Source organism: Rattus norvegicus, chromosome 5, assembly GCF_036323735.1.
Source record: "Rattus norvegicus strain BN/NHsdMcwi chromosome 5, GRCr8, whole genome shotgun sequence".
Classification (NCBI taxonomy): Eukaryota; Metazoa; Chordata; class Mammalia; order Rodentia; family Muridae; genus Rattus; species Rattus norvegicus.
Genome location: NC_086023.1, coordinates 155,049,346 through 155,072,325, shown reverse-complemented (window position 1 = coordinate 155,072,325; position 22,980 = coordinate 155,049,346). Strand labels below are relative to the sequence as shown.

Genomic DNA, 22,980 nt, shown 5'->3' with positions numbered 1-22,980 from the left:
TGCACATGTGTGTAGATGTTGTCCAAGGCTGGAAGAGACCATAAGATCTCCTGAGGGGAGGGGAGAGGGGGATGTTTGCCTGGAAACCGGGAAAGGGATAACACTCGAAATGTATATAAGAAATACTCAAGTTAATAAAAAAAAAAAAAAAAAAAAAACTCCTGAAACCAGAGTTTCAGGCAGTTGTGAATTGCCCAGCATTGTGAATGCTGGGAGGTGAATTTGGAGTCCTCTGTAAGAGCATCCAGCACCATTCACCACTGAGCCATCTTTCCAGGGCCAAAATTCTCATCATTTAAAGGAAACGTGTAAGTGCACCTGCTCTGTGGGCTCATAGGGATAATAACTATGTCTGACAGAGCGGGTGACAGGCGTACCCCTATTACCTGGCCTAGTATCGTCACTGGGGAGAGCTACACTGTAGCTCCAGGTATACCAAATGCTTAACTTGTAGGTCCCCAGCACCAGCAAATACAGGGGACTGGGGCTGGGGGTGGGGGTGGGGAGTCACTAGAGATATGAAAGGTTGTCACCAGTCACAAAAGCTGGGAACACTTCAGGCCCTGTCTTCAGGGTTGTTGTGATTGTTAACCCTTTAATTCTCTGTCAACACCTTTTAGCAATACATCCACTTGTTCCCAGAGTGAGCAACTGTTTTCACACACAGTACTAATCCTTGCGCTTGGGAGGTAGAGGCCTAAGGATCAGAAATTCAAGTTCATTCTTGACTGTGTCATATCAAGTTTGAGGCCAGCCTGGATTGCATCAGACTCTATCCAAAAACACATACACATGCATTTTAGATAGGGTCCTATTGCCTACAGAGACCAAGACAACTGTTCAGAAGGCAAAGGTTTAGTTGGGGGCTGGCTTACAGTTTCAGAGGTTCAGTCCATTGTCATGGTGGGGAGCATGGCAGCAGGCAGGCAGACTTGGTGCTGGAGGAGCCGAGAGTTTTACATCTTGGTCCTTGATCCACAGGCAGCAGAAGGGGACCATCTCCCACAATGGGCAGAGCTTGACTGAATACTAGGAAACCTCAGAGTTTCCCAGCCTACACAGTGACATGTTTCTTTCCACAAGGCCACACCTTCCTAATAGTGCCGCTTTCCATAGGCCAACCATATTCAAACCACCTCCACATGAAAATCAATCACGAGAAGATACATTCAGAGAGATATGATTGAGTTATTGGTTGGGAGCTCGGTCAAGTTTAGAAGCGGTTGGACAAGGGCAATCTGAAGAGGTTAAATGTGAGTCAAGATGGGATAACCTAACATAGCTAGTCATAGGCAGCTATGGGCCCTTGACCACTGTGAATGCAAAGACCCCGGGTCCGGAACCCTTGGTTAGGAACTGAAACAACTCCCGGTGTCATATGCCATCCCTTACTGCTTCTTTAGGTCCTCAGAGAGGTTCCTTTGGTATCCTGGGCCTCTCTCAAGCTCGGTCTCCTCATCTTTCTAGGAAAGCAGCGGTCCATGGAGAGCAGAGGCCTCCCTTCTAGGCCTCCCTGCAGCTAAGCTGAATCTGAGTCTCCTGCTTCCTGTCTGGCAGAGGATGAGCAGACATCCTGGTCTTCTCCAGCTTAGGGCCCCAAATCTCCATGGTAACCCTTAGACGCAATTCTGATTCAAAGGAGGAAGACCTGAGAGGGTGAGCCCAGAACACAGTGTGGAGACCTGAGGAGCCTCTCTGCCCGCTTGTGCCCTGTTCGCTTCCTGGAGCTGTCAGGGCCCGCGCCCCTGTCTCCGCAAAGACCCCGAAGGAGGTTGCGCAGGTCTGCCCCCTGCTGGACACAGATCCAGGATGGCTTTTCTTCGGCTGCTGCCCCAAAGGCTGCTCCTGCTGGGCACTACTGCCTTGACCGTGTCTGCCTTAGGGACCGGTGAGTAGGAAGGTGCTGGAAAGGGCACACCTGAGACCCTGGTTCCCAGGCTCTTTCCAGGTAGCACACATTAGTATTCTTGAATCTATTCCAACCCCTTCTAGAAGGCTGGAGAACCAAGAGAGTCAGAGGAAGGGAACTGGGGGTGGGCGGGGTAGCCCTTGGGTCTGGGGCTGTGTGCAGACAGTTTGCATTAGGCATTCCTACATTCCACCTCTGATATCATTGCTTCCACTCTGCTGTTTTCTCCTGTATTCAACAGGCCAAGGGTGCAGCTCAGTGTTAGAGAATTTTCTTTCTTTTTTTTTTTTTTTCTAAAGTTTTTTTTGTTTTTTTGAGCTGGGGACCGAACCCAGGACCTTGCGCTTGCTAGGCAAGCGCTCTACCACTGAGCTAAATCCCCAACCTGATCATTTTCGTAAGATGTGTAAGGCCCTTGGTTCTATTCCCAGCACCATTTAAAAACAAAACTTAGAGTTGGGGAGTGGTGGCCCATGCCCCCTCATTCCTCAGGACTCTTAGGCAGGGGATCTCTGCAAGTTTGAGGCCAGCCAGAAGGACATGAATTTCCATCTCAAACGAGGAGCAAACAAATGGAACAGATATCAAAGTAAATAGTGTTTGTGAAATCTAGGACTTTATTTATTTTACCTTTAACGATAGCCAAAAGTGATTCCAGGGATGGTTACTCCTGCAGTTAAATCGTGTCATAACCCCATCCTTGCAAGAAGGCTGCTGCGGCTCCTGGCGTCTGTCACCCTCTGTGTCAAGACTGTTAGAAGCTGGCAGGAAAAGGAGCTTCTCACCTTTTATTTTTACAATACTGGATGCTGTACCTGCAGTCTCACACGGGTCAGATGCACACTCTGTCTCTGAGCCACATCCCCTGCCTGCTCAGTCTTTAAGAGAAAGCACCAGCTTGGCGGTGGTAGTGTGCACCTTTGATCTCAGAGGCAGAGGCAGGCAGATCTCTGATTTTCCAGGCCAACCTGGTCTACAGAGTGACTTCCAAGACAGTCAAGGCTACACAAAGAAACCCTGTCTTGAAAAAAATTAAATTAAAAACATTAAAAAGGCTGGCCTTCAACACACGCTACAGCTCAGGCAGGCCTTGTGTTTTTTAATCTTTTTTAGGTGGGATTATAGGACTGTCCCCCAGTTACTCCTGCTTGGCTGTCGTCATCATCACCACCATCATCACCATCATCATCACCAGCAGCATCACCATCTACTATTGTTTATATGTTGAGTGATTAAGGCCTTGATATGCAGTGTAGATGGTCTCAAACTTTGGGAGATCCTCCTGCCTCTGTCTTCTGAGTTCTGAAATTAAATGTGTGTGTCACTATACTTTTCTTTTTGTTTGTTTTTCTTTTCTTTTCTTTTTTAAAAGATTTATTTACCTCATGTATGTGGGTTCACTGTCGCTGTCTTCAGACACACCTGTGAGCCACCATGTAATTGCTGGGAATTGAACTCAGGACCTCTAGAAGAACAGTCAGTGCTCTTAACCACTGAGCCATCTCTCCAGCCCTGTTCGTTTTGCAAGACAGGGTTTCTTTATATAGTCTTGACTGTCCCATCCTAGAATTGAAACCAGGGTGACCCCATAGAGATCTGACTCTTCTGCCTCCCCAGTGCTGGGATTAAAGGCATGGGCCACCACCAACAGCCCCCCTCCCCCTTTTTAAATGAGTACACTGTAGCTGTCTTGCTGTCTTCAGACACACCAGAAGAGGGCACCAGATCCCATCACAGATGGTTGTGAGCCACCATGTGGTTGCTGGGAATTGAACCCAGGACCTCTGGAAGAGCCGTGAATGCTCTTAACGGCTGAGCCATCTCTCCAGCCCCACCCCCTTTCCTTAAAGGATAACTATTCCTTAGAAACTCCCAGCAGACCTCTCCTTATAGGTCTTTTATAAGTCAGAGGTAGGGGAGGCGGCTGACACTTTAGTAATTCATTACATTCTGAGCAGAGTGGGAAGCTTAAATGTCCAGGAGATTTTTGTTGCAATCCCAGCTTACAAAATACTTGGGAAAGTAACATTTGTTTTTTATCTTGACCACAAGACCCAATTTGACAGGAGACATTTGTTCTTCTGCTCGCTACATCTGACCCTTTGTCTGTTTCTGTTCCTCCTTCCTGTAGTGAACACAGTAATCCTTGGGGAATTATCTGATCTTAAAGCGGTCTGCGGATTCTGCAGCTGCCTCGGAAATAACACTGAGTGTACATCATCATTCCCCGACTGGCCTTGAACTTGCAGTGTAGCTGAGAGTGGCCTAATCCTCCTGCCTTCCCCCTCCCCCCTCTCCCCCAATCCCCCCCCCCATGTTGGGACCAGAGGTATGCAACACCTGAAAACCTTATTTACTTTATATTTCTCTCCCTCTCTCTCTCTGTCTATCTCTGTCCCTGTCCCTCCCACTTCTGACATTTTTGAGACAGAGTCTCATTTTGTAGTCCTGGCAGTCCTGGAATCCACTCTAAAGACCAGAGCTGGCCTTGAATTCACAGAGAGCCGTATGCCTCTGCCTCCCAGGTCCAGGGATTAAACGTAAGCATAGCCAGGCCTGATTATTTTATTATAGTGTTCCCTTTTGAGACATGGACTGGATTTATAACCCAGGCCTTGAGTTATCATGCTTCTTCCTGTCCTCCAGAATATTGGTTTTTACAGGCTGATGCCACCCTAGGAGCTGAAGTCCAGAGATTTAAAGTTAGGAATTGCGACTTTGAAGTCATAATGTGCTCACTAAAATTTATCCTTGTTTTGCCGATGAGGCTTATAGAGGATGCGCGACTTCCTGGATCACCCAGAGAGGGCGGGTCCGGGATGGCAGGGTGATCCGGCATGACCCGGTCCCTGCACTCTTCCCGCAGCGGATCTGACGGACCTGTGCGGACAGACGTGGCAGGGGGACGGGCTGCAGCTGCGCTCGCACTCGACTTCGCGCAAGTTCTACTTCGTGACTCCAGACACTGACTGCACGCTGTGGCTGCGCGCTGCGGCCCCTGAAGACAGGATGCGCTTCCAGTTTCGCTTCTTTCTGGTTTACAGCCTGTCCTCGGCCACCCGGACTACCGCAGCCACCCAGACCACTGTGGCCACACCAACCGCCAAAGCATCCTCCCGCGACCCGTGCGCACCGGGCTCCTACTTGCAATTCTACGACGGCCCGCAGGAGGCGCCCCGGGCCCTGGGACCCCCGATCTGTGGCCTGACCATCCCAGCCCCATTCATGTCCTCAGGGCCCTGGCTTGGCTTGCGCCTGGTCACCAGGGGCCGCCAACCCCGGGTGGACTTTTTGGGCGAGGTCACCTCTTTCCGCCTGGGTGGGTTGGGGCTAATGACTAGGGGGAGGCGAGGAGGGATAGAGCAGGAGAGGACAGGAAAGGGGAATATTGGGAAACAGTGGGTGATGGGGACATGGTTGGGGGACCAGTGAGGAATGAACTAGATCTACAAATCCTGCCTCCTTCTCTCAAGGTACACTTGGACGAGGTTCACACAGGACACCTGTTCACACTCAAACTTTACCCATACCTCACCATTGAACCCAGGCTGGTACATACCCCTCACACACTCGCTATTCTCTCCTGGGCCAACCTGTCAGGTTCGCAGAAGGCCTCAGCTTAGGACTCTCCCCTAAAACTCACTTAGGCAAGGCGGGGTCCTCTCTGGGCCCTCTCTGGCTGCCAGCTCACCCCAGGCCTCTCTGCAACTCTGTTGACAGCATTTTCAGATTTGTTTCTTGGTTCTATCTCTCGCTCTCTCTCTTTCTTTCTCTCTTTCTTTCTTTCTTTTTTTTTAAAGATTTATTTATTTATCTGAGTACACCGTAGCTGTCCTCAGACACACCAGAAGAGGCCATTGGATCTCATTACAGATGGTTGTGAGCCACCCTGTGATTGCTGGGACTTGAACTCAGGACCTCTGATGCTCTAATGCTCTTAACCGCTGAGCCATCTTTCCAGCCCCTTGGTTCTGTTTCTTCTCTTTCCTTTTTTTTTTTTTTCTTTTCTTTTTTTTTTGGAGCTGGGGATGAACCCAGGGCCTTGCGCTTGCTAGGCAAGCGCTCTACCACTGAGCTAAATCCCCAACCCCTCCCCAACCCCTCTTTTTTTTTTTTTTTTTTTTTTTTTTGGTTCTTTTTTTCTGGAGCTGGGGACCGAACCCAGGGCCTTGCGCTTCCTAGGCAAGCGCTCTACCGCTGAGCTAAATCCCCAACCCCCTCTTTTCCTTTTTTAAAGATTTATTATGGGGTTGGGGATTTAGCTCAGTGGTAGAGCGGTTGCCTAGCAAGCGCAAGGCCCTGGGTTCGGTCCCCAGCTCAGAAAAAAAGAAAAAAAAAAAAAAGATTTATTATGTATACAGCATTCTGCCTGCATGTACACCTATACACCAGAAGAGGGCATCAGATCTCATTACAGATGGTTGTGAGCCACTATGTGGTTGCTGGGGTTTGAACTCAGGACCTCTGGAAGAGCAGTCAGTGTTCTTAACCACTGAGTCATCTCTCCAGCCCAGACCCTGTCTTGAAATAAAGAAATAACTTAAAAATACTAAATTAGAAGTGTTGGGGTGTGGCTTGCCTAGCTCAAAGAAGGCCCTGAGTTGGTCCCCAGCATTGCATAAATTGGACATAGTGGCTCACACCTGCCATCACAGCAGCAGGGAGGCAGAGGGGATAGGACCAGCGGTCAGGGATCATCAGCACAACAAGTTCAAGGACATCCTGGGCTACCTATTTTATGAATTCAGTGTTGGCCACTAAGCCACCATGGCCACCAGCACCACAACTGTGTCGTCACTGTGTTGACTGCCCTAAAGATTGTACTGTCACCTCTCCAGGCAAGAACCATCCACATTCCGTGAACATGCTGACAGCAAGCAGCCTTGTCCTTCTCCCCAATTCTCTCACCATGGGACCACACCGTCATAGGATCTAGTCTAGGATCCTTACTCCCGGCTTCCCTTTTCTACCCCAGGTCCTTGTGGCATCTACTTCCGCTGTCGGAATGGTAGATGTGTGCCCTGGAGCCTACTCTGTGATAACTGGAACATGGACAACTGTGGTGATGGCAGTGACCAGGACTCCCGTCCCCCAGCCAGCTGCGGAGGTCAGTGATAGGGAATCACTTGGACCCCATTTGAACAGGACAGAGGCCTGGGTAGGGAGGTGACACGCAGCAGGAGGGAGCGTGACCACAGCAATGCTCATTTTAGAGAGCGAGAGTATGAGAGCCAGTGCAGCGGAGGAGGGTCCAGCCCGGCCTGTGCCCTGAGACCTTGGAAGAGATGCTCCACAGGACCCGAGGACCTGTATTCATTTCCAATCCCTATGGCAACCTCTGGGTTATGGCAGATGCTTGAGAAACAATAGTTAACTGATCAGAATAACAGACTTCATGACTCCTTGGTTCTGTTCTGGGTGGGGTGCGGGGTCATCACAGCTAACCTGGCAGACCACTCACCTGCAAGTACTACAGTTAAGTGTTCTGCTCAGGGCGACACACTGCTCAGAGACTGCTCACTCCAGACTGCTCTGTCCCACGTCTTGAGAAGCAGCAGCTCCACTTACCAGCCTGCTGGGTAGGCAGGACCTCACTTCCGGCAGTGTGACCTTAGCCAGATGTTTTATCCACTCTTTTTTTTTTTTTTCTTTTTTTCAGAGCTGGGGACCGAACCCAGGGCCTTGCGCTTGCTAGGCAAGTGCTCTACCGCTGAGCTAAATCCCCAACCCCGTTTTATCCACTCTTTATCCCTCATTTCCCTTCCAGTAGTGAGGAGCACAGAGAACCCTCTTGGGGAGTAAAGGACACTGCAGTGTCCCCTAAAGCTCTCAGTGTGCTGTTACTGCTCACAGGTCCCTCTCTGATGCCCAAGGAGACCACGACAATGGAAAATGACAGTTCCAAGCCTCTGACTCTCCTCGTGGCTCTTGGTTCTGCAGCTAAGCAGACTTCTCCGGCAGGTCTGGCGCCTGTCACACAAGAAGTGTTGGAAGGTAGATGGCACTTGGCGGAAAATCCCCTTACATTCTTCTACCAAAGTCCCACCTGGGTCAGTCAGGAAAATGCTTGGGTCCCACCACCTTTGTAAAAAGCCAGGCTCTGTGGGGTGAGCTGTAACCCCAGCACTGGGGAAGTCAGTCTAGCCCAACAGACAAGCCTTGGGTTCATACTACTTTTGCAGAGGATTTGAATTTGGTTGTTAAGACCCAAGTTGGGTAGCTTACAACTACTTGTAACCCCAGCCCCACAGGGATCTGATGCCTCTGGTGTCCGAGGACACCTGTACTCCCACGCACATGCCCACACATACACATAATTAAAAGTAAACCAAATCTTTTTTTTTTTAAAAGGCTTCCTGATGTCAGCCTCCACAATCAAAGTCACACATGTATATGTACACACATGAGAACATGTATAAAAACACAAGCTGGGCAGCGGTGGTGCACACCTTTAACCCCGGCACTCCAGAAGCAGGGACCGGTGGATTGCCTAGTTTGAGGCCAGCTTGGTCTACAGAGTGAGTTCCAGGACGGCCAGGGCTACACAGAGAAAACCTGTCTCAACGAACAAAACAAATAAACAACCCACACACAAGCACACCCCAGACAGACACATGACACACAGTAAGAACTGCAAAAAGGGAGATGGGGTTGGGGCTGACAGGAAAGCTTGGTTGGTAAAGGCACTTGCAGAGTGAACTAGGTAGCCTGACTTCGATGTTACCCAGGTAAAGGAGGGAGAGAACAGACTCCATGAATTTGCCCTGTCTTCCACGTATATGCTGTGGTATACATGCCTTCATTCAACTATAAATTATGCCGTGGTCGTTCTCCTCTCTCTCTCTCTCTCTCTCTCTCTCTCTCTCTCACACACACACACACACACACACACACACACACACACACACCGGTCTCATCTACATGGTAACAGGACACTAGGCCCAGTAGATGCTGACTGGATTCTCATTCTTCCCACAGGTCCCTGGCTCTGGTGGGTAGCTCTGGCCTCCTCGATACTGCTGACCTGCACTGGCCTTCTTTGGTGCTGCTGCTGCCTGGGTTGGCTGGCCTGGCACCCAGATGCCCACAGGCTTCGCCTCAGGTGTTGTGCAGCTTGTAATGTTTGTCACCAATGCCCTGGCCGGGTGGCTCCTGGAGGTCTGTGGCTGAGCTGGCCGGCCTTCCAGAACCAGGGAGATCATCGTTAGGGGGCTGTAGTTATCTGGGGTCTGACAGGCCTGGGTTTTAAGCTCTGTTAGCTAGCTGACTTGGAAGAGGTCACTCAGTTCTTTGAACGTCAGTCTGCCTCTCTGAGAAATGGGCCATGTCCTGTTTCCCAAATGAGGTAAAGGCTGCAGAAAGCAGAAGGATCAGGCAAGCCTGGTCTACATATCGAGTTCTAGGACAGCCATGACAACAAAGAGAAACCCTGTCACAAAAAAACAAAAACAAAAACAAAAAAATCCCCAACCAAACCAAACCAGGAGAGATGGCAAGTGCTTAAGAATACTGGCCGCTCCTCCAAGGACCCAGATTCAGCTCTCAGCACCCACATGGCAGCTCACAACTGTCTATTATTCTAGTTCCAGGGGAGCCAACACCCTAGTCTTTTCTGGGTTCCTCGGTAGTAGGTACACAATATGGTGGGAAAAACAAAAAGAAAAATGAAAGACCAGAGACCTAAAAATACATCAGGCCACTGAATGCCCTGGATCAGATACAAGGAAGGACACCTAATGCAGGCTACAGTGGCCACCAGAGGCTGGTGTCCTGGATGGAAGGGTGACACATTTAGGACAGATATGGGGCTCTCAGTGCAGCAGGATCCCCTGCTTGTCTTGTTTGAGCTGCAAACTCCTAGGACCCAGCTCTGTGGTGGTTGGCAATGCTAACTGGGCCGTTAAACTCTTAACTGCAGTGGGGCCTCTCTGCATCTCAGCCACTGCCTTCACTGGGGCCTCTTCAAACCTTCTGTAGTCGCTTTGTAATACAGCACATGCCTATATACCCAGAGATACACGAGGCAGCGAGAAGCGTCCCGAAACGTCTGAGAATTACCACTAGTCACTAGGATTGGAAGGAGAGGATCTGAGACTGCCAAGGGCCATGTCTGCGAGGGAAGTCGTAGCCAATGATATTGACGTGACTTATCAAAACAATATCGACTTAGCATCTATGAGTGATATTGATGTAGGTTATGTAAATTTATTTGTGATTCAATAAAGCTTGATTCGTGGGAAGGTAATCTGTCCATCTGCTTCTGAGGCATGACAGAGAGAACACAGGTCCTATGGGTAGAGGTGGGTCATTGTACTGGATGGGGGAAGGGTGTCTAGGGTAGGAACTGGGGCCTTCTCTCTTCCAGATCTCAGAAACACTCCCCTGCCTTACCGTTCCCCCACCAGTACTGAGTGAATCCCTTGTCATTGAGACAGGAGACCTCTAGCAGGGATAGCACCGTTTATTAAGAAAAAAAATCAGATAAAGACCACAGGGGGTTCCCCCAGGACCCAAGAGCCAGAGTCTGGGCCTGCTGACCCCTTACTTGGGCTCCTCAGGCTCCCAGATGGGCAGGGCTATCATCATTCTTCCTCACCTTCCCAAGCTGACATCTCAGCTGTCCCCACCAAGCCACTGGTGTTCCTGATTCCTGCTCCCCCACGCCCTGGGCCTTCACCTCCAGAAGAGTGGGGAGTGTGGCCTGGTATGGTGGGACCTCATAGCTGGGCTCTGCCTAGCAGTTCTGGGAAAGAGTTGGTCTCCCTTGCAGCTCCTGAGGGCAGGGCCCTGGGCTGTGTATGTGTGGGGTGGGGGTGGGGGAATGCAGGTGGAGGAGGGCTGGGTGGGAGGGGAGACTGCCAGGGACTGGAAACCTCTGGCTAGGTGGGTGTGGAGGAGGCTGGGATGTTATGTGGCCAGTGGGGTTTGGGGGATGGGGTGAGCTGCCTTCTGCTCCCAGAACAGTGGCTCGGGCCATCGCCACACCCCCCTCATTCAGTTTGACAGCGAGGTATGGGGTGATAACCGAGGTTGGCGCTCACAGCAATGAGGACTGGCCACATGAACTGCTGAAGTGAGCAGCCCAGCCCAGATTCTGAAGCAGGGAAGGGAGTGGGAACGGTTCTGAGCCCTACCGGCCGCGATGCCTGACTCCAAGTCCCAGGAGCCTTCTGAGGAAACCTCTTCCAGTCCCCTTGTCCTGCCCACCAGCCTCGGGGCTCTGCCCACGCGTGTGTGGGAGCTGGCACGCCCACCCTCCAGTCCAGCCCAGGGTGGTAGCAGCAAAGCGTGGCACTGCCTCAGTCTCTTATAAAAAGTCATAATAATATTAATAATAATATACTCGGCACTGTCAGGCTGGGTGCTGCCCAGGAGTCCGTGGGAGGCAGGCAGCTGCCTATGAGGGGCAAGGACGTGTGTTGGCCCCTGCCTGGGCACGATGCTGCAGGTCCAGGGGCTGTGGGGGTGGGGCTCCAGGCCGGGCTGAGTGCAGCACCAGATTCTTGAGACAGCCTGTGATCCCAGAGGAGAACTTGCCCCTGGTCAGTGTGGCCACATCTGGGGCACCACCTGTGGCAGGAAGAGGATCATTGTAGGTCATTGGTGGAACTGAGAGACCAGGAAGCCAGGCTGTAGCCCTGAAAGCTGCCATCCCCTCCCCGACCGCCTGCCGGGCACTCACCAATATAGATGATGTCCTTGGTGTTGACGGCCACATTAGGACCCGGGGACCGGCCGATGACCAGCTCCTCACCGTCTACTTGGATGGAGCCTCTCTGGCCCTCTCTGCCGGTGTGACAGGGTCAGGTCCCTTGCCCTGAATTCCCATCCTCCCCTTGTCACTGAGACTCCCAATAGGCAAGTCTGGCCCCTGCTTGCTCTCACTTCTCTATTCTCCTACTGGCCACACATAGCCACCTTCTGAGGCCTATCCTCAGGTTTCCCCTCTTTAAGAAGCCAAGGCTGGGGGCTGGAGAGATGGCTCAGTGGTTAAGAGCACCCAACTACTATTCCAGAGGTCCTGAGTTCAATTCCCAGCAACCACATGGTGGCTCACAACCATCTGTAAAGAGATCCGATACCCTCTTCTGGTGTGTCTGAAGACAGCTACAGTGTACTCTAATATATAATAAATGAATAAATCTTAAAAAAAAAAAAAAAGAAGAAGAAGCCAAGGCTCGGTTCAAACTCAGAACCTTCTTGCCTCCACCTCCCAAAGGCTGGGGATCACAAGTGTGAACCACGACCTGGATACTGGTAGAGCTCTGAATAGCCAGGGGCTCTGCTTGCTAGCAAGGTGTCTTCCCACATGAGTTACTTATTCTGTCCCTCAGATCTCAAAGCCTCTGCCTTGCCCCAAGCCTGGGGGGAGGGGAGGTATGTGCTCCTGATGCTATCCCACCTCTGGTCCCTTCCCCTGGTGCCTGGCTGGACTCCTTACCGCAGTGCCGTCACTCGATGCCACTCGCCGTCATTGATGGGGTCTTCAGAGACAAGGCGGGCTTCCCCACTGCCCAGTTGGTAGCTGGAGTAACAGATCCATAAAGGTTTTGGGGTGAGATGAAGATACAGAGGATACTAGGGTGTGCTGGGGCACCTGGACCTGCAGCTTCCCACAGGAGAAGCCAGAGTTGGAAGAGGGGGCTGGAGGTGCTGGCACTCACTTGAAGACAAGATGGCCATCCTGTAGTCCAAGGCTAATGAAGTCTTTGCTGCGGCTGGACTCTTTCACCTGCCAAGGAAACATGGGGTGTCCAAGGTCCCACACTGGAGTGCTGAGACCCTGAGGGCTGCGGCCTCAACCTTCCTCTCTCTACACTGCCCTGACCAGGAGGTCCGTTTCCAACCCCAGAAGCCCCAGGACCCCCAGGAGGATGTCCACTTACCACACCCTGCCAGAGCAAGAGGCCATTGGCTGTGCTGGTCCGAACCTCGAATTCGATGGTCTCAGGTACTTCAGGCAGGCTAGGAAGAGGGAGCAGGAAGCAGTGGGTGGGGGAAGTCTGTGTCTCAGAGCCCTGCTAACTCTGCTGGGCCCAGAGAGTCAACTAACACCCATCTTACCTCCTAGAGAAGCTGTTGCCAGGGAGGGCTAGGAAGCCATTGTCGTGAAAGTAGGCTCCGTATTGCCCAGGGGCATCTGTGGGAGACAGGGAGTGTGAGAGACAGAGAGTGTGAGAGACAGGGAGTGTGAGAGACAGGGAGTGTGAATCTCAAAGTGCATTGTGTTGTTACTCATAGCTAATCATCCTTGTGGTGTGTAGATGATGTGCATGTGAGTGGGGGCATGCTCTTTGTGTGTGTGTGTGTGTGTGTGTGTGTGTGTGTGTGTGTGTGTGTGTATGTATGTATATGTGGGGATGTGGGGGTCATCTTTCTCCTTCCAGAGTGGGTTTCAGTGATTAAACTCAGGTCATCAGGTGTACACAGCAAGCGCTTTTTACCTGCTAAGCCATCTCATTTCACACATTTTTACTTAAAAAGGGGGTGGGGGAGGGGCTTGCTGCACTTCCCTTTCCTTCTCTTCCTCCCACCACTCGGGATGTATTTGATTTTCTGTTGATGACTGCTTTGCCAGCGTGTCTGTGCACTACACGTGTACCTGGTGCCTACAGAAGTCAGAGAGGGCATGCGATTCCCCGGCACCAGGGTTACAGGCTAGTTACCATGTGCCTGCTGCGAACTGAGCCTGGGTCCTCTGAAAGGGTAATGCGCACTTTTAAACACTCTGCCATTTTTTTTTTAATTTTACTTTTTAGTTTGTGGACTGGAGAGATGGCCCAGTGGAAGAGCACTTGCTCTAGAGAACTTGGGTTCAGTTCCTGACACCCACAGAGGCACCAGGCATGCCCACACAGACACGAATGCAGGCAAGACGTGCATACACATAAAATAAGAATTTTTAAAGGATTTATATATTCTTATTTCTTTATCATTATTTATTTATCTATTTGTTTATAGCTTTTGTGACATGGTTTCTTTGTGTAGCCCTGACTGCCCTGCAACTGACTCTGTAGACCAGGCTAGCCTGAAACTCAGAGCTCCGCCTGCTTCTGCCTCCCAAGTTTATGTGTCTATGTCTGTGCATGTATGTGTGTATCTCTCTCTGTGTCTCTCTGTGTGTATGTGTGTCTCTCTGTGTCTATGTGTGTGTCTCTGTGTGTGTGTGTCTCTGTGTGTGTGTGTCTGTGTGGGTGTCTCCTTGTGTGTGCATGCGCATGTGCACATCAGTCTTGTGGAGGTTATTAGAGATTTTCAGATCCCCAAGTTCTGGAGTCATAGGCGGTTATGGGCTGCCTGATGCAGGTGTGGGAACTGAGCTCAGGTGTCTGCAGGAGCCTCAGGCACCCTTAACCGCTGAGCCATCTCTCCAGCCCTGTTGCAGATTTTTACTTTTAAATATGTGGAATTCCAGAGAATTCGAATCCTAAATTATTCAAATAGGTACACATTAGATGCTTGCTGACCGAAGGGAACTGATATCACAGTGGTTCAAAGGCTTGCCCAAGGCCACCTTGCCAATAAGCCACACGTGGTTCTGTCCCTTTGTTCCTGCCTGTCTGTCCCCATATGGGTCCTTCTCATGATTTTGTTTCCCTTGAGGACCCAAGCTGAGGTATAACTAGGTGGAGGAAATGGGGCTGAGAGTCCAAGACCAAGGAGAAGCCGAGGCCTCCATCTGCCCAGCTGCCCACAGGGATACATACCATTGCCTCCACTGCCTTCAGGGTGCCAGTCTGACTCCACTACGCCATATCCAGCGCCTGTGGGGAAGGATGGGCTCTAGTTGGTGGACACAGAACTAGACAGGAACTGGCTCTGGCCCCAGAGGAAGGCACAACACAACTACCAGGTACCTTGTTGGCAGCGTGGACCAGAGAAGCCAGGGAGACAGAGGCAACGGGTACCCCGGCAGGTGCCACCATTCAGACAAGGTTCTTGGAGCTGGCAAGGGTTCTCCTCATGCTCACAAAGGTCTCCTGTAAGCCAAGGTAGAGATGGGTGGGCGGGCAGGGTTTGAGTTACCGTCTGACCCTTGGGCTGCTAGTCCCATGCCCTGCTGTGCCCTGGCTGGGCTGGCCCTGGTACCTTTGAAGCCATCTTGACAAAGGCACTGGAACTCATATTCGCCTGCAGGCATGCACGTGGCGCCATTCCGGCAGGGCTGGCGCTCGCACGGGGAGCTGTCATAGCACTGCCCCACACCCCGGCTGCCCAAGAAGCTGTAGGTGAGGTCCAACCGCTTACCGTTCACAGACACCTGTGGGCACAAGGGCACCAAGGGACTAGGGGGGTGTGGAAGCCCGGATGTGCCAGCAGAGTGAGCATGTGATAGAGAGAAGTCAGGCAGGGGCACAAAAAGTGACATGGAGCCCTGAGTGTGGAAGGGAGGCCTTGATGCTGAGTCCCGTGTAGCCAGTCATCAATGTGACTTTAAAGCGGTTACTATTATGCCCGTTTTGGCGAAACTGCCCCATCAGAAAATGTATGATTCCAGTTGCCCTGGGAGTGGCGGGTGGTCCCACATGGACCCCTTCCCTCCCACTGTTCCTCTCGGGGGCCACTCCTCACCTCACCCACACAGCCACGGAAGTGAGCACTCATGTTGGTGGCTGGGGACAGCTGTACAGAGGGCTCCACACCACCCAGGTAGAGTAGGGTGTGCAGGTTGAGGCCCTGGCTCTTCCCTGGCGAAGAGCGTAGCACAGGGCGCCCTCCATCCACCTGCAGGCTGCCATCCTTGTTCAGGCGCTCTGCAGACACTCGGTGCCAGCGTCCTAAGGCCAGTGGCTCGAGGCTCCGCAGAACAGCCAGACCTGAGGAGACCATTTGTAGCACTGGGTCACAGAGGATCCTGACACTACCTCGCTCCAGGATATGATTAACCGGGCACTTCTCATAGCTTCAAGGAATCTCTGAGGACTTTGTGGTTAGAGGGTGGCCTTAAAGTCACAGAGATGTGTTCAAGGACAGACCTGAAAGGTCTGGTTCCTGAACTTACCTCCTCTTGTCTCCATAGTGACCCAAGGATAGTGCAGAAGATGACACCCAGAGTTTCAGTCACACATGGCATCTAGGGCTTACCTGATCCTAACTCATAGCGGAACTCCAGGTGGCCACCAACCATCGCTAGGGACACAAAGTCTTCCACAGGCCCACTCTTGCCCCCACTGAACAGTAAGATCCCATCGGGTTCCAGTGGCTTGAACTCTACATCCAGGCGTAGCTCGTGGTGCGTATTGGTGAGAGCGGGTAGTACCAGGTAGGAGCCAGCACCAGACATCGATGGGGTGGTCACCGTCACACCTGCAGTAGTAGCCAGAGCTTAGCCAGGAGCCTCGGGGATAGCAGAGTTCTGGGAAGGGCCTCCACCATCACCCTGCCCTGGCAGAGTCTCAGGACCAGCCCTGCCCATCAGGTTGAGGATCCCTGGGAAACAGAAGTCCTCTTGGAGAACCCCAGGGAAGGGACTCAGGCTTCCAGGAGAGTGTCCAGTGGATTTTAACATCATCTTTGTCTAGATTAATTTCACTACTGACAGGACTTGCTATAGCCTCAGTGTGCCTTGTACAATGTTCCCAGGCACCACAAAGAACACTCACCTTCTTCACACCTCATTCCGGAGCGGCCCAGGTGACAGCGACAGTTATAGCCTCGACCATCTGGCCGGTTCACACAGGTGGCATCGGGCCCACAGGCCTCTGCAGGCACAGTGAAGAGGCACAAGAAATATGTCAGCAGAGGACAGTCTCATGCTTAACCACTGCCTCTCACCTCCGGGGGACCTTGGCTCTCAGGGTCAGGCCAGCCTGGGAGGACTGCCGGGGATGAGGTCCAAAGTGAGTGGGAGGAGGGTAATCAGAAGGATCTTGCCAGGGGAGAAGCGCCAGGACAGCTGTGGCAGGGGTGACTGTACCTGTGTTTGTTTTTGCTTTTTTAAGCAGTCTGGCTTTGTAGCGCTGGCTAATGTGGAAGGCAGCAGCTCAGTCTGGTTTTGAACTGATACACGATCCTTCTGCCTGTGCTTTCTGAGTGCTGGTATTACTTGTAAGTGCTACCACTCAGTATGGTTTTTTTTGTTTGTTTGCTGTTTTGTTTCTTTGTTTGTTTTTGTTGTTTTTTTTTTTTTTAAGACGGAGTTTCTCTGTGTGACAACTTGGCTTTCCTGGAACTCATTTTGTGGAGCAGGCTGGCCTTGAACTCACAGAGAGCCACTCACAGGGAGCCTCCAGAGTTAAGGGATTAAAGGTGTGAGCTACCATGCCCGGACCTTGTTCGCTTTTTGAAACGAGGCCTCCAGTCATCCAGGCTGGCCTCAAACTCACTCCTTGAAGACCTTGAACTTCTGACCTCCTGCCTGACCTCATTTCTAAGTGCTGGGACTACAGACGTGCTCCAGCACACCTAGTTTATGAGGTGCTGGGGTGGAAGCCAAGGCCTTGGGAATGCAAACATCAGTTTCTCTGAGTCTTTGTAGCCCAGGCTCACCTGGAACTCATGTTAACCGTGTCTCAGACACCCAAGTCCTAGGATTATAGATTATATTGCCTAGCTTGTAATAATAAGACTGGGGGTGGGGTTGGGGTGGGGGCAACAGTCAAGGCCGTGGCCAAGTGGCAGAACATTTGTCTAGCATGTGCAAGACCCTGGGTTCAATGGCTATGCATACACACACACACACACACATACACACGGCTGTACCAGGGGGAAGAGTGCAGGACATGGGTGCCTGACTCATGTCATGGAGAGGTAGTAGAGGCTAGTCACCATCATGGGATGGGTCTTAAGTTCTCTTGGAGGAGGAATGAAGAACTAGTGTCCGGGGCTCACCTGGGTGGCAGTGCAGGGCTTGCGAATGCTCACAGCGGCTGCCGGTGAAGCCAGCAGGGCAGACACACGTGTAACTGCTGCTCTCAGAATCATGGCACTGGCCCCCATTCTGCAAAGCAGCCCCAGACATCAAGCCAAGGAGACCACAGCCTTCCCCCTCCTCATCCCTAGATGGGCAAGCCAGGGCAGCCAGGGCAGCCAGGGGCTGGTACAGAAAGAGGCACCTGGCAGGGTCGGTCCTGGCAAGTAGGGCAGTGGGAGATGCCATGTGTTGTGAGGTTGACGTCATGGAATACAATCTCCTCGCCTTGGATGCGCAGCTCACGTACACAGCCTGGCATGGGGGGGCAGGGTTGGGGGAGGCAGGATGAGCATCTGGAGGGCACGGGAAGATGACCAGTAGCAGTGGACATCTACAGTGCTCCTGGGGCTCTACAATCAGCCAGGCAAGTTTAGCTGGGGCGGCGGCGGGGGGTGGGGGGGGAGGAAGACTCACCTACAAAGCCGCTACTCAGCCCAGCCTTGGGGATGGCACGGTAGTCAGGATAGCCACCCAGATACAGTTCCTCATTCAGGTCTAACCCTTGGAACTTGCCCTGTGGAGGTGGGTAAGTCAGGTCCAGCTATTGACGTGGGTACAGGCTGAGAGCTGGGAATGGGGACAGGCTGGGTCTCACCTGGGAGGTCCCGTTGACAGGGGCCAAATTGCCCACAATCATAGATCCTTGAGTGAGGCTTCGTAGGAGGGTCACAGTGTGGAACTGGCCTAGGGCCAGAGGTGTAGGATGGCGGATAGTGGCCATGCCAGAGCCTGCATCAAATCTGCTCCATGGGATGGGGCAGGGGCAAAAGAGTGTTTGTAAGCATGTCTTCAGACAGGCCCAGGCTGGGCAATAGGATCCAGGGGAAGGAAGGTATCATAATTCCTTGTTACTGTCCTTGATCCCCTCCCCCTCCCAACCCCCACAATTACCACCGCTTCCAAAAGCTTTTCCCTCACCACCTTTCCCTGGAGCATCTCCAGAGGGGGCTGGAAGAATGATCTGCTCTGAGGTCCTGAAGCCTAGCACCTGACCTCACTGCATTTGCCTCTGAGATGACCTCAAGATGACCTCGATTTTCCAACTAGAGTGGCTACTCCCATAGGGCACAATCTGACCTGTTGTTCAGACCTGTTCCTACCAGTTCCTACCAGTGCCTGGCACATGGCAAGAGTCAAGCAAGTAATTATTAGATGGATGAATGACTGGTGGAAGGGTGAATGAATAAATGGGTGAGTGGAAAGATGAGTTGATGATGGTTATGTGAATGGGTGAATGGGTAGGTGGATGCTTGGGTGGGATAGACGGATGATGATAGAGGGTGGATGAGTAGATGTATAGGTAAATGGGTCGGTGGATGGACGGATGGATGGGTGGGTGGTGGATGGGTAGGTGGGTGGGTGGATGGATGGGTGGGTGGATGGGTGGATGGATGGGTGGATGGATGGGTGGATGGATGGGTGGGTGGATGGGTAGGTGGGTGAGTAGATGGGTGGATGAGTGGGTAGATGGATGGATGGATGGATGGATGGATGGATGGATGGATGGATGGATGCATGAATAGATGGATGGGTGGGTGGGTGGATGGATAGATGGATGGATGGATGGATGGATGGATGGATGGATGGGGTGGATGGATGGGTGGATGGATGGATGTATTGGTAGATGGGTGGATGAGTAGATGGATAGGCAAGTGGGTGGATAGTTGGATGGATGAATGGATGGATAGATGGATGGGTGGCTAGATGAATGGGTGGATAGTTGGATGGATGAATGGATGGATAGATGGATGGGTGGCTAGATGAATGGGTGGATGGGTGGGTAAATGGATAGACAGATGGACATGTGGATGAATGGATGGATGGATTGATGAGTGCTGGCCTACAGTAGTTCTAAATCTTTGGAGGCTCTCTCCCCTGCCTGCCTGGGATATGATACCTACTCCAGTAGACCAAGTGGTCATCAGCAGTGACAGCAGCCACTCCTCTAGCATCACGATAATGTAACTCAGCCTAACACAGGCCATGGCCAACTAAACCCTGTGTCCAATCCCCAGCCCATCTCTCCCTCAAGACACGGGGGAAGAGATCTCACCGGAACTCAGGCCTTCCGCCCACGAGGCCAAAGGAGATGAAATCTGGTTGCCTGTTGGCTAGGTTGGTGGGGCTCCCTGGGGTGTGCTTCTGCCCGTTGTACAGCAGCATCCCTGGAGGGCATAGTAATGTCAGCAGCTTCCCCACCGCCACCCCTTCCAGCCACTAGCCCTCCGTCACTTTCACTTAAGCTCTTACACCAGCCTTCAACCTTTCTAATGGTGTGACCCCCTAACGTGGTTCCACATTGTGATGACTCCCCCAACCATAAAATTATTTCTGTTACTACTTCTTTTTTTTTTTTTTCCCGGAGCTGGGGACCGAACCCAGGGCCTTGCGCTTACTAGGCAAGTGCTCTACCACTAAGCTAAATCCCCAACCCTCTGTTGCTACTTCATAACTGGAATTTTGCTACTATCATGAATCATAATGTAAATGTCTGTCGTAATCATAATGTAAATAGTCTTAGTTGACCCCCGTGAAAGGGACCCCACAAGTTGAGGACCATGGTCTTGAGCCTTTCCATTCTTTGATACCTCACTCTGGCACGTGGCCAGGGGCCTCCCAATCAGAGATTTAGTGGCCCAAGAAGAGCCATGCTAAGAGCTCCAAGGTAGAACCTGACTTTTGGGTCATGCATCCTTGGGGTGTGCCTAAAGGAGGAGAGGGAGGCAGAAACTCACCTGAATAGAGAAGGAGACCTGGACAGTGAAAGTCAGAGACCAGCAAGATGAAGAGATGAGAGAGAGAGAGAGACAGAGAGAGAGAGAGAGAGAGAGAGAGAGAGAGAGAGAGAGAGAGAGAGAATGAATGAGATCCATCAGATTAAAAAGGACTTTGAACAGGTCAGGAAGATGGACCAGGAAGGGTTGGGCATCAAAGCACCCATGCAGCAAAAGCAGGTGGAGACCAGAATGCCACAGAAGAATGGGAAAAAGCAAGGAAGCAAGAGAAACCCAGTGAGGCTCTGGACAGGACAGGAGCTTCTGTCGGGGTTCATACTGTGATGACAGATCCAAGAGACAGGCCCCCACCCGACCCCAGGCCAGCCTCCCAGACCCATGAGGGGCCTGCTCACCATCTGCAGAGTCTGGCCGGAAGGTGATCTTGATCTCAAACTTCCTGTAGGCGTCTTTGATGGTGGGAAGGGGCAGGAAGGAGTAGGGTGTCTGGGTGAAGTAGGGCACCACTCGCTCTGCAGAGAGAAGACTGTCAGAGAAACCCCCGTGGGCGAGTTGGCGTGTGCTGCCAATTAGGGCTGGAGTTGTCCTACCTGGCACCTGCAGATAGGCAAAGGCTTTGACCTTGCCCTGCCTGTTGGTGGCAGTGCACACGTAGGTACCAGCATCCTCGGGGCGAACTGATGGTAGCATCAGCATGTTGTTCTCCAGGCGGCTGTCGGGTGGTAGGTCACCATCCACCTACAAACATTGGTATTTAAGGCCTGGCCCTGGCTCATGCCCCTACCTTGCCCCAGGCCTGTCTTCAAGTTGGACATTCACTCCTGGCCAGGACACCTGGCACTGAGCTGGCTCAGAGCTCGTCCTGGCCTGGAGGAATGTCGGCTGGCACCTGCCCAGCACTTACCTTGCTCCAAGTGATGGCAGGCGTCGGGTAGCCTGAGGCCATGCAGGGAAAGACAGCTGCAGAACCGGCAGGCACTCGGACCTCTGGGGGAGTTGAGATCTGGGGCAAGGCTGAAGAGACAGACAGAGCCATCATGTGATGATGGCTTCCACCAACTTCACGCCACCTTATTTTTTTTCTAGTCTTCATTCGACTCTGGGAGAGACAGGCACTGTGCTCACTGTATGAATGAAGGGGCTGTGATTGTTCACTCCTGGTTGGACAGAGGGGTCAGGCACTGTACAACCGGGACCTCAGAAGTGGGTAATGGGGCACTTTAAGTGAGCGGGACAAAGCAAGTCTCAGAGTTTGGAGTAAAAGGAATTGCCTTTAAAGAAGACAGGTTCGTGTCTACCGTGTGCCTACACTGTTTTTCCTCCCCACGATGTCTATTTACTTATTTATTTAAAAATTATGGGGCTGGAGAGATGGCTCAGCGGTTAAGAGCTCCGACTGCTCTTCCAGAGGTCCTGAGTTCAATTCCCAGCAACCACATGGTGGCTCACAACCATCTGTAGTGAGATCTGGTGTGTCTGAAGACAGCTACAGTGTACTCGTATACCTTAAGTAAATAAATAAATAAATCTTTAAAAAAATTATGTTTATCTGTTCATGTGTCTCTGTGTGTCCACGTGCCAATGATATGTGTGTGGAAGTCAGAGGACAACCTGAAGGAGTCAGTTCTCTCCTCTTACTATGTGGGTCCTGGAGCTTGGTAACAAGTGCCTTTATGCTATCTCCACCTCCCCCCCCCCTTTTTTTAACAAAAAGGAAGCCGGGTCTCTCACAACCCAGGCTGGTCTCTACCTTCTCTGTGTCTGTAGCACAGGGTGGCCTTAAACTTATACATCCTCCTGCCTTCACCCTGGAGGTGCTGAATAATAGGTTGTATGTTGATTTATTTATTTTGAGATGGTGTCTTATTATGTAGCCTAGGCTGGCCTCAAACCCAGGATCTTTCTTCCTCTGTCTCCTGAGTGCTGGAATGGCAAGTGTGCACCGACACTCTTGGTATCGTGTCCTCCGTTTCCATAAACTCTGCCATCAGACTAGGGTATGGGTCTCCTCCATCTGAGTAAGGGCTACCTTTCCCCGTCCTCCTTCTCCTCCTCCCCCTCCTCCTCTTGCTCCTCCTCCTCTTTTTTATTTTTATTTTTATTTATTTATTTTATTTTATTTTTTTGGAGTTGAGGACCGAACCCAGGGCCTTGCGCTTGCTAGGCAAGCGCTCTACCACTGAGCTAAATCCCCAGCCCCCAACCCCTTATTTTTATTTTTGTCGAAAGGGTCTCACTATGCACCTCTGCCCTAGAACACAATATGTGGACCAGGCTGGCCTCAAATTCAGAGATTGGCCTGCCTCTGCCTCTGGAGTCAGTGAGCCCAGGGATCCACCTGCCTCTGCCTCCCCAGAGTGCTGGGATTAAAGGCATGCACCACCACACCAGGCCTACTTTTTCCTCTTGATAGCCCTTGGCCT

At 51.8% G+C, this 22,980-nt stretch overlaps 2 protein-coding genes across 6 annotated transcripts in view; one reads left to right on the top strand and one right to left on the bottom strand.

Moving 5' to 3' along the window:
• The first annotated feature begins 1,573 nt into the window (after positions 1–1,573).
• On the top strand, positions 1,574–10,154 carry Ldlrad2 (low density lipoprotein receptor class A domain containing 2). The gene is made up of 5 exons (XM_578500.8): positions 1,574–1,888; positions 4,776–5,228; positions 6,885–7,016; positions 7,763–7,903; positions 8,888–10,154. The coding sequence occupies exons 1-5, from the start codon at positions 1,810–1,812 to the stop codon at positions 9,115–9,117; spliced, it is 1,035 nt and encodes a 344-aa protein (XP_578500.2). The 5' UTR covers positions 1,574–1,809; the 3' UTR covers positions 9,118–10,154.
• A 200-nt stretch (positions 10,155–10,354) lies between these two features.
• Positions 10,355–22,980, bottom strand: part of Hspg2 (heparan sulfate proteoglycan 2) — a 101,154-nt gene continuing 88,528 nt past the window's right edge. For 4 of the 5 annotated variants that reach the window (XM_039111301.2, XM_063287775.1, XM_063287774.1 and 1 more), the window contains 20 exons: positions 21,462–21,571; positions 21,148–21,295; positions 20,953–21,069; positions 19,876–19,987; positions 18,418–18,562; positions 18,237–18,336; positions 17,965–18,074; positions 17,741–17,849; positions 16,513–16,611; positions 15,995–16,216; positions 15,482–15,726; positions 14,999–15,170; positions 14,767–14,889; positions 14,617–14,673; positions 12,974–13,049; positions 12,796–12,874; positions 12,574–12,641; positions 12,351–12,434; positions 11,592–11,695; positions 10,355–11,479 (listed from right to left, as the gene is read on the bottom strand). In XM_039111301.2, coding sequence (XP_038967229.1) covers positions 11,307–11,479; positions 11,592–11,695; positions 12,351–12,434; positions 12,574–12,641; positions 12,796–12,874; positions 12,974–13,049; positions 14,617–14,673; positions 14,767–14,889; positions 14,999–15,170; positions 15,482–15,726; positions 15,995–16,216; positions 16,513–16,611; positions 17,741–17,849; positions 17,965–18,074; positions 18,237–18,336; positions 18,418–18,562; positions 19,876–19,987; positions 20,953–21,069; positions 21,148–21,295; positions 21,462–21,571 — 2,453 coding nt within the window. In that variant the 3' untranslated portion in view covers positions 10,355–11,306. Of the gene's footprint in view, positions 11,480–11,591; positions 11,696–12,350; positions 12,435–12,573; positions 12,642–12,795; positions 12,875–12,973; positions 13,050–14,616; positions 14,674–14,766; positions 14,890–14,998; positions 15,171–15,481; positions 15,727–15,994; positions 16,217–16,512; positions 16,612–17,740; positions 17,850–17,964; positions 18,075–18,236; positions 18,337–18,417; positions 18,563–19,875; positions 19,988–20,435; positions 20,576–20,952; positions 21,070–21,147; positions 21,296–21,461; positions 21,572–22,980 lie in introns of those variants that run through there. The other variant, XM_063287776.1, reaches the window with a different exon arrangement.

Bases quoted from the DNA above. Each gene is read 5' to 3' on its own strand.
- Ldlrad2 (XM_578500.8), top strand. From the start codon at position 1,810: ATGGCTTTTCTTCGGCTGCTGCCCCAAAGGCTGCTCCTGCTGGGCACT. The intron at 1,889-4,775 runs GTGAGTAGGAAG...CTCTTCCCGCAG, and splicing joins CGTGTCTGCCTTAGGGACCG to CGGATCTGACGGACCTGTGC. The intron at 5,229-6,884 runs GTGGGTTGGGGC...TTTCTACCCCAG, and splicing joins GGTCACCTCTTTCCGCCTGG to GTCCTTGTGGCATCTACTTC.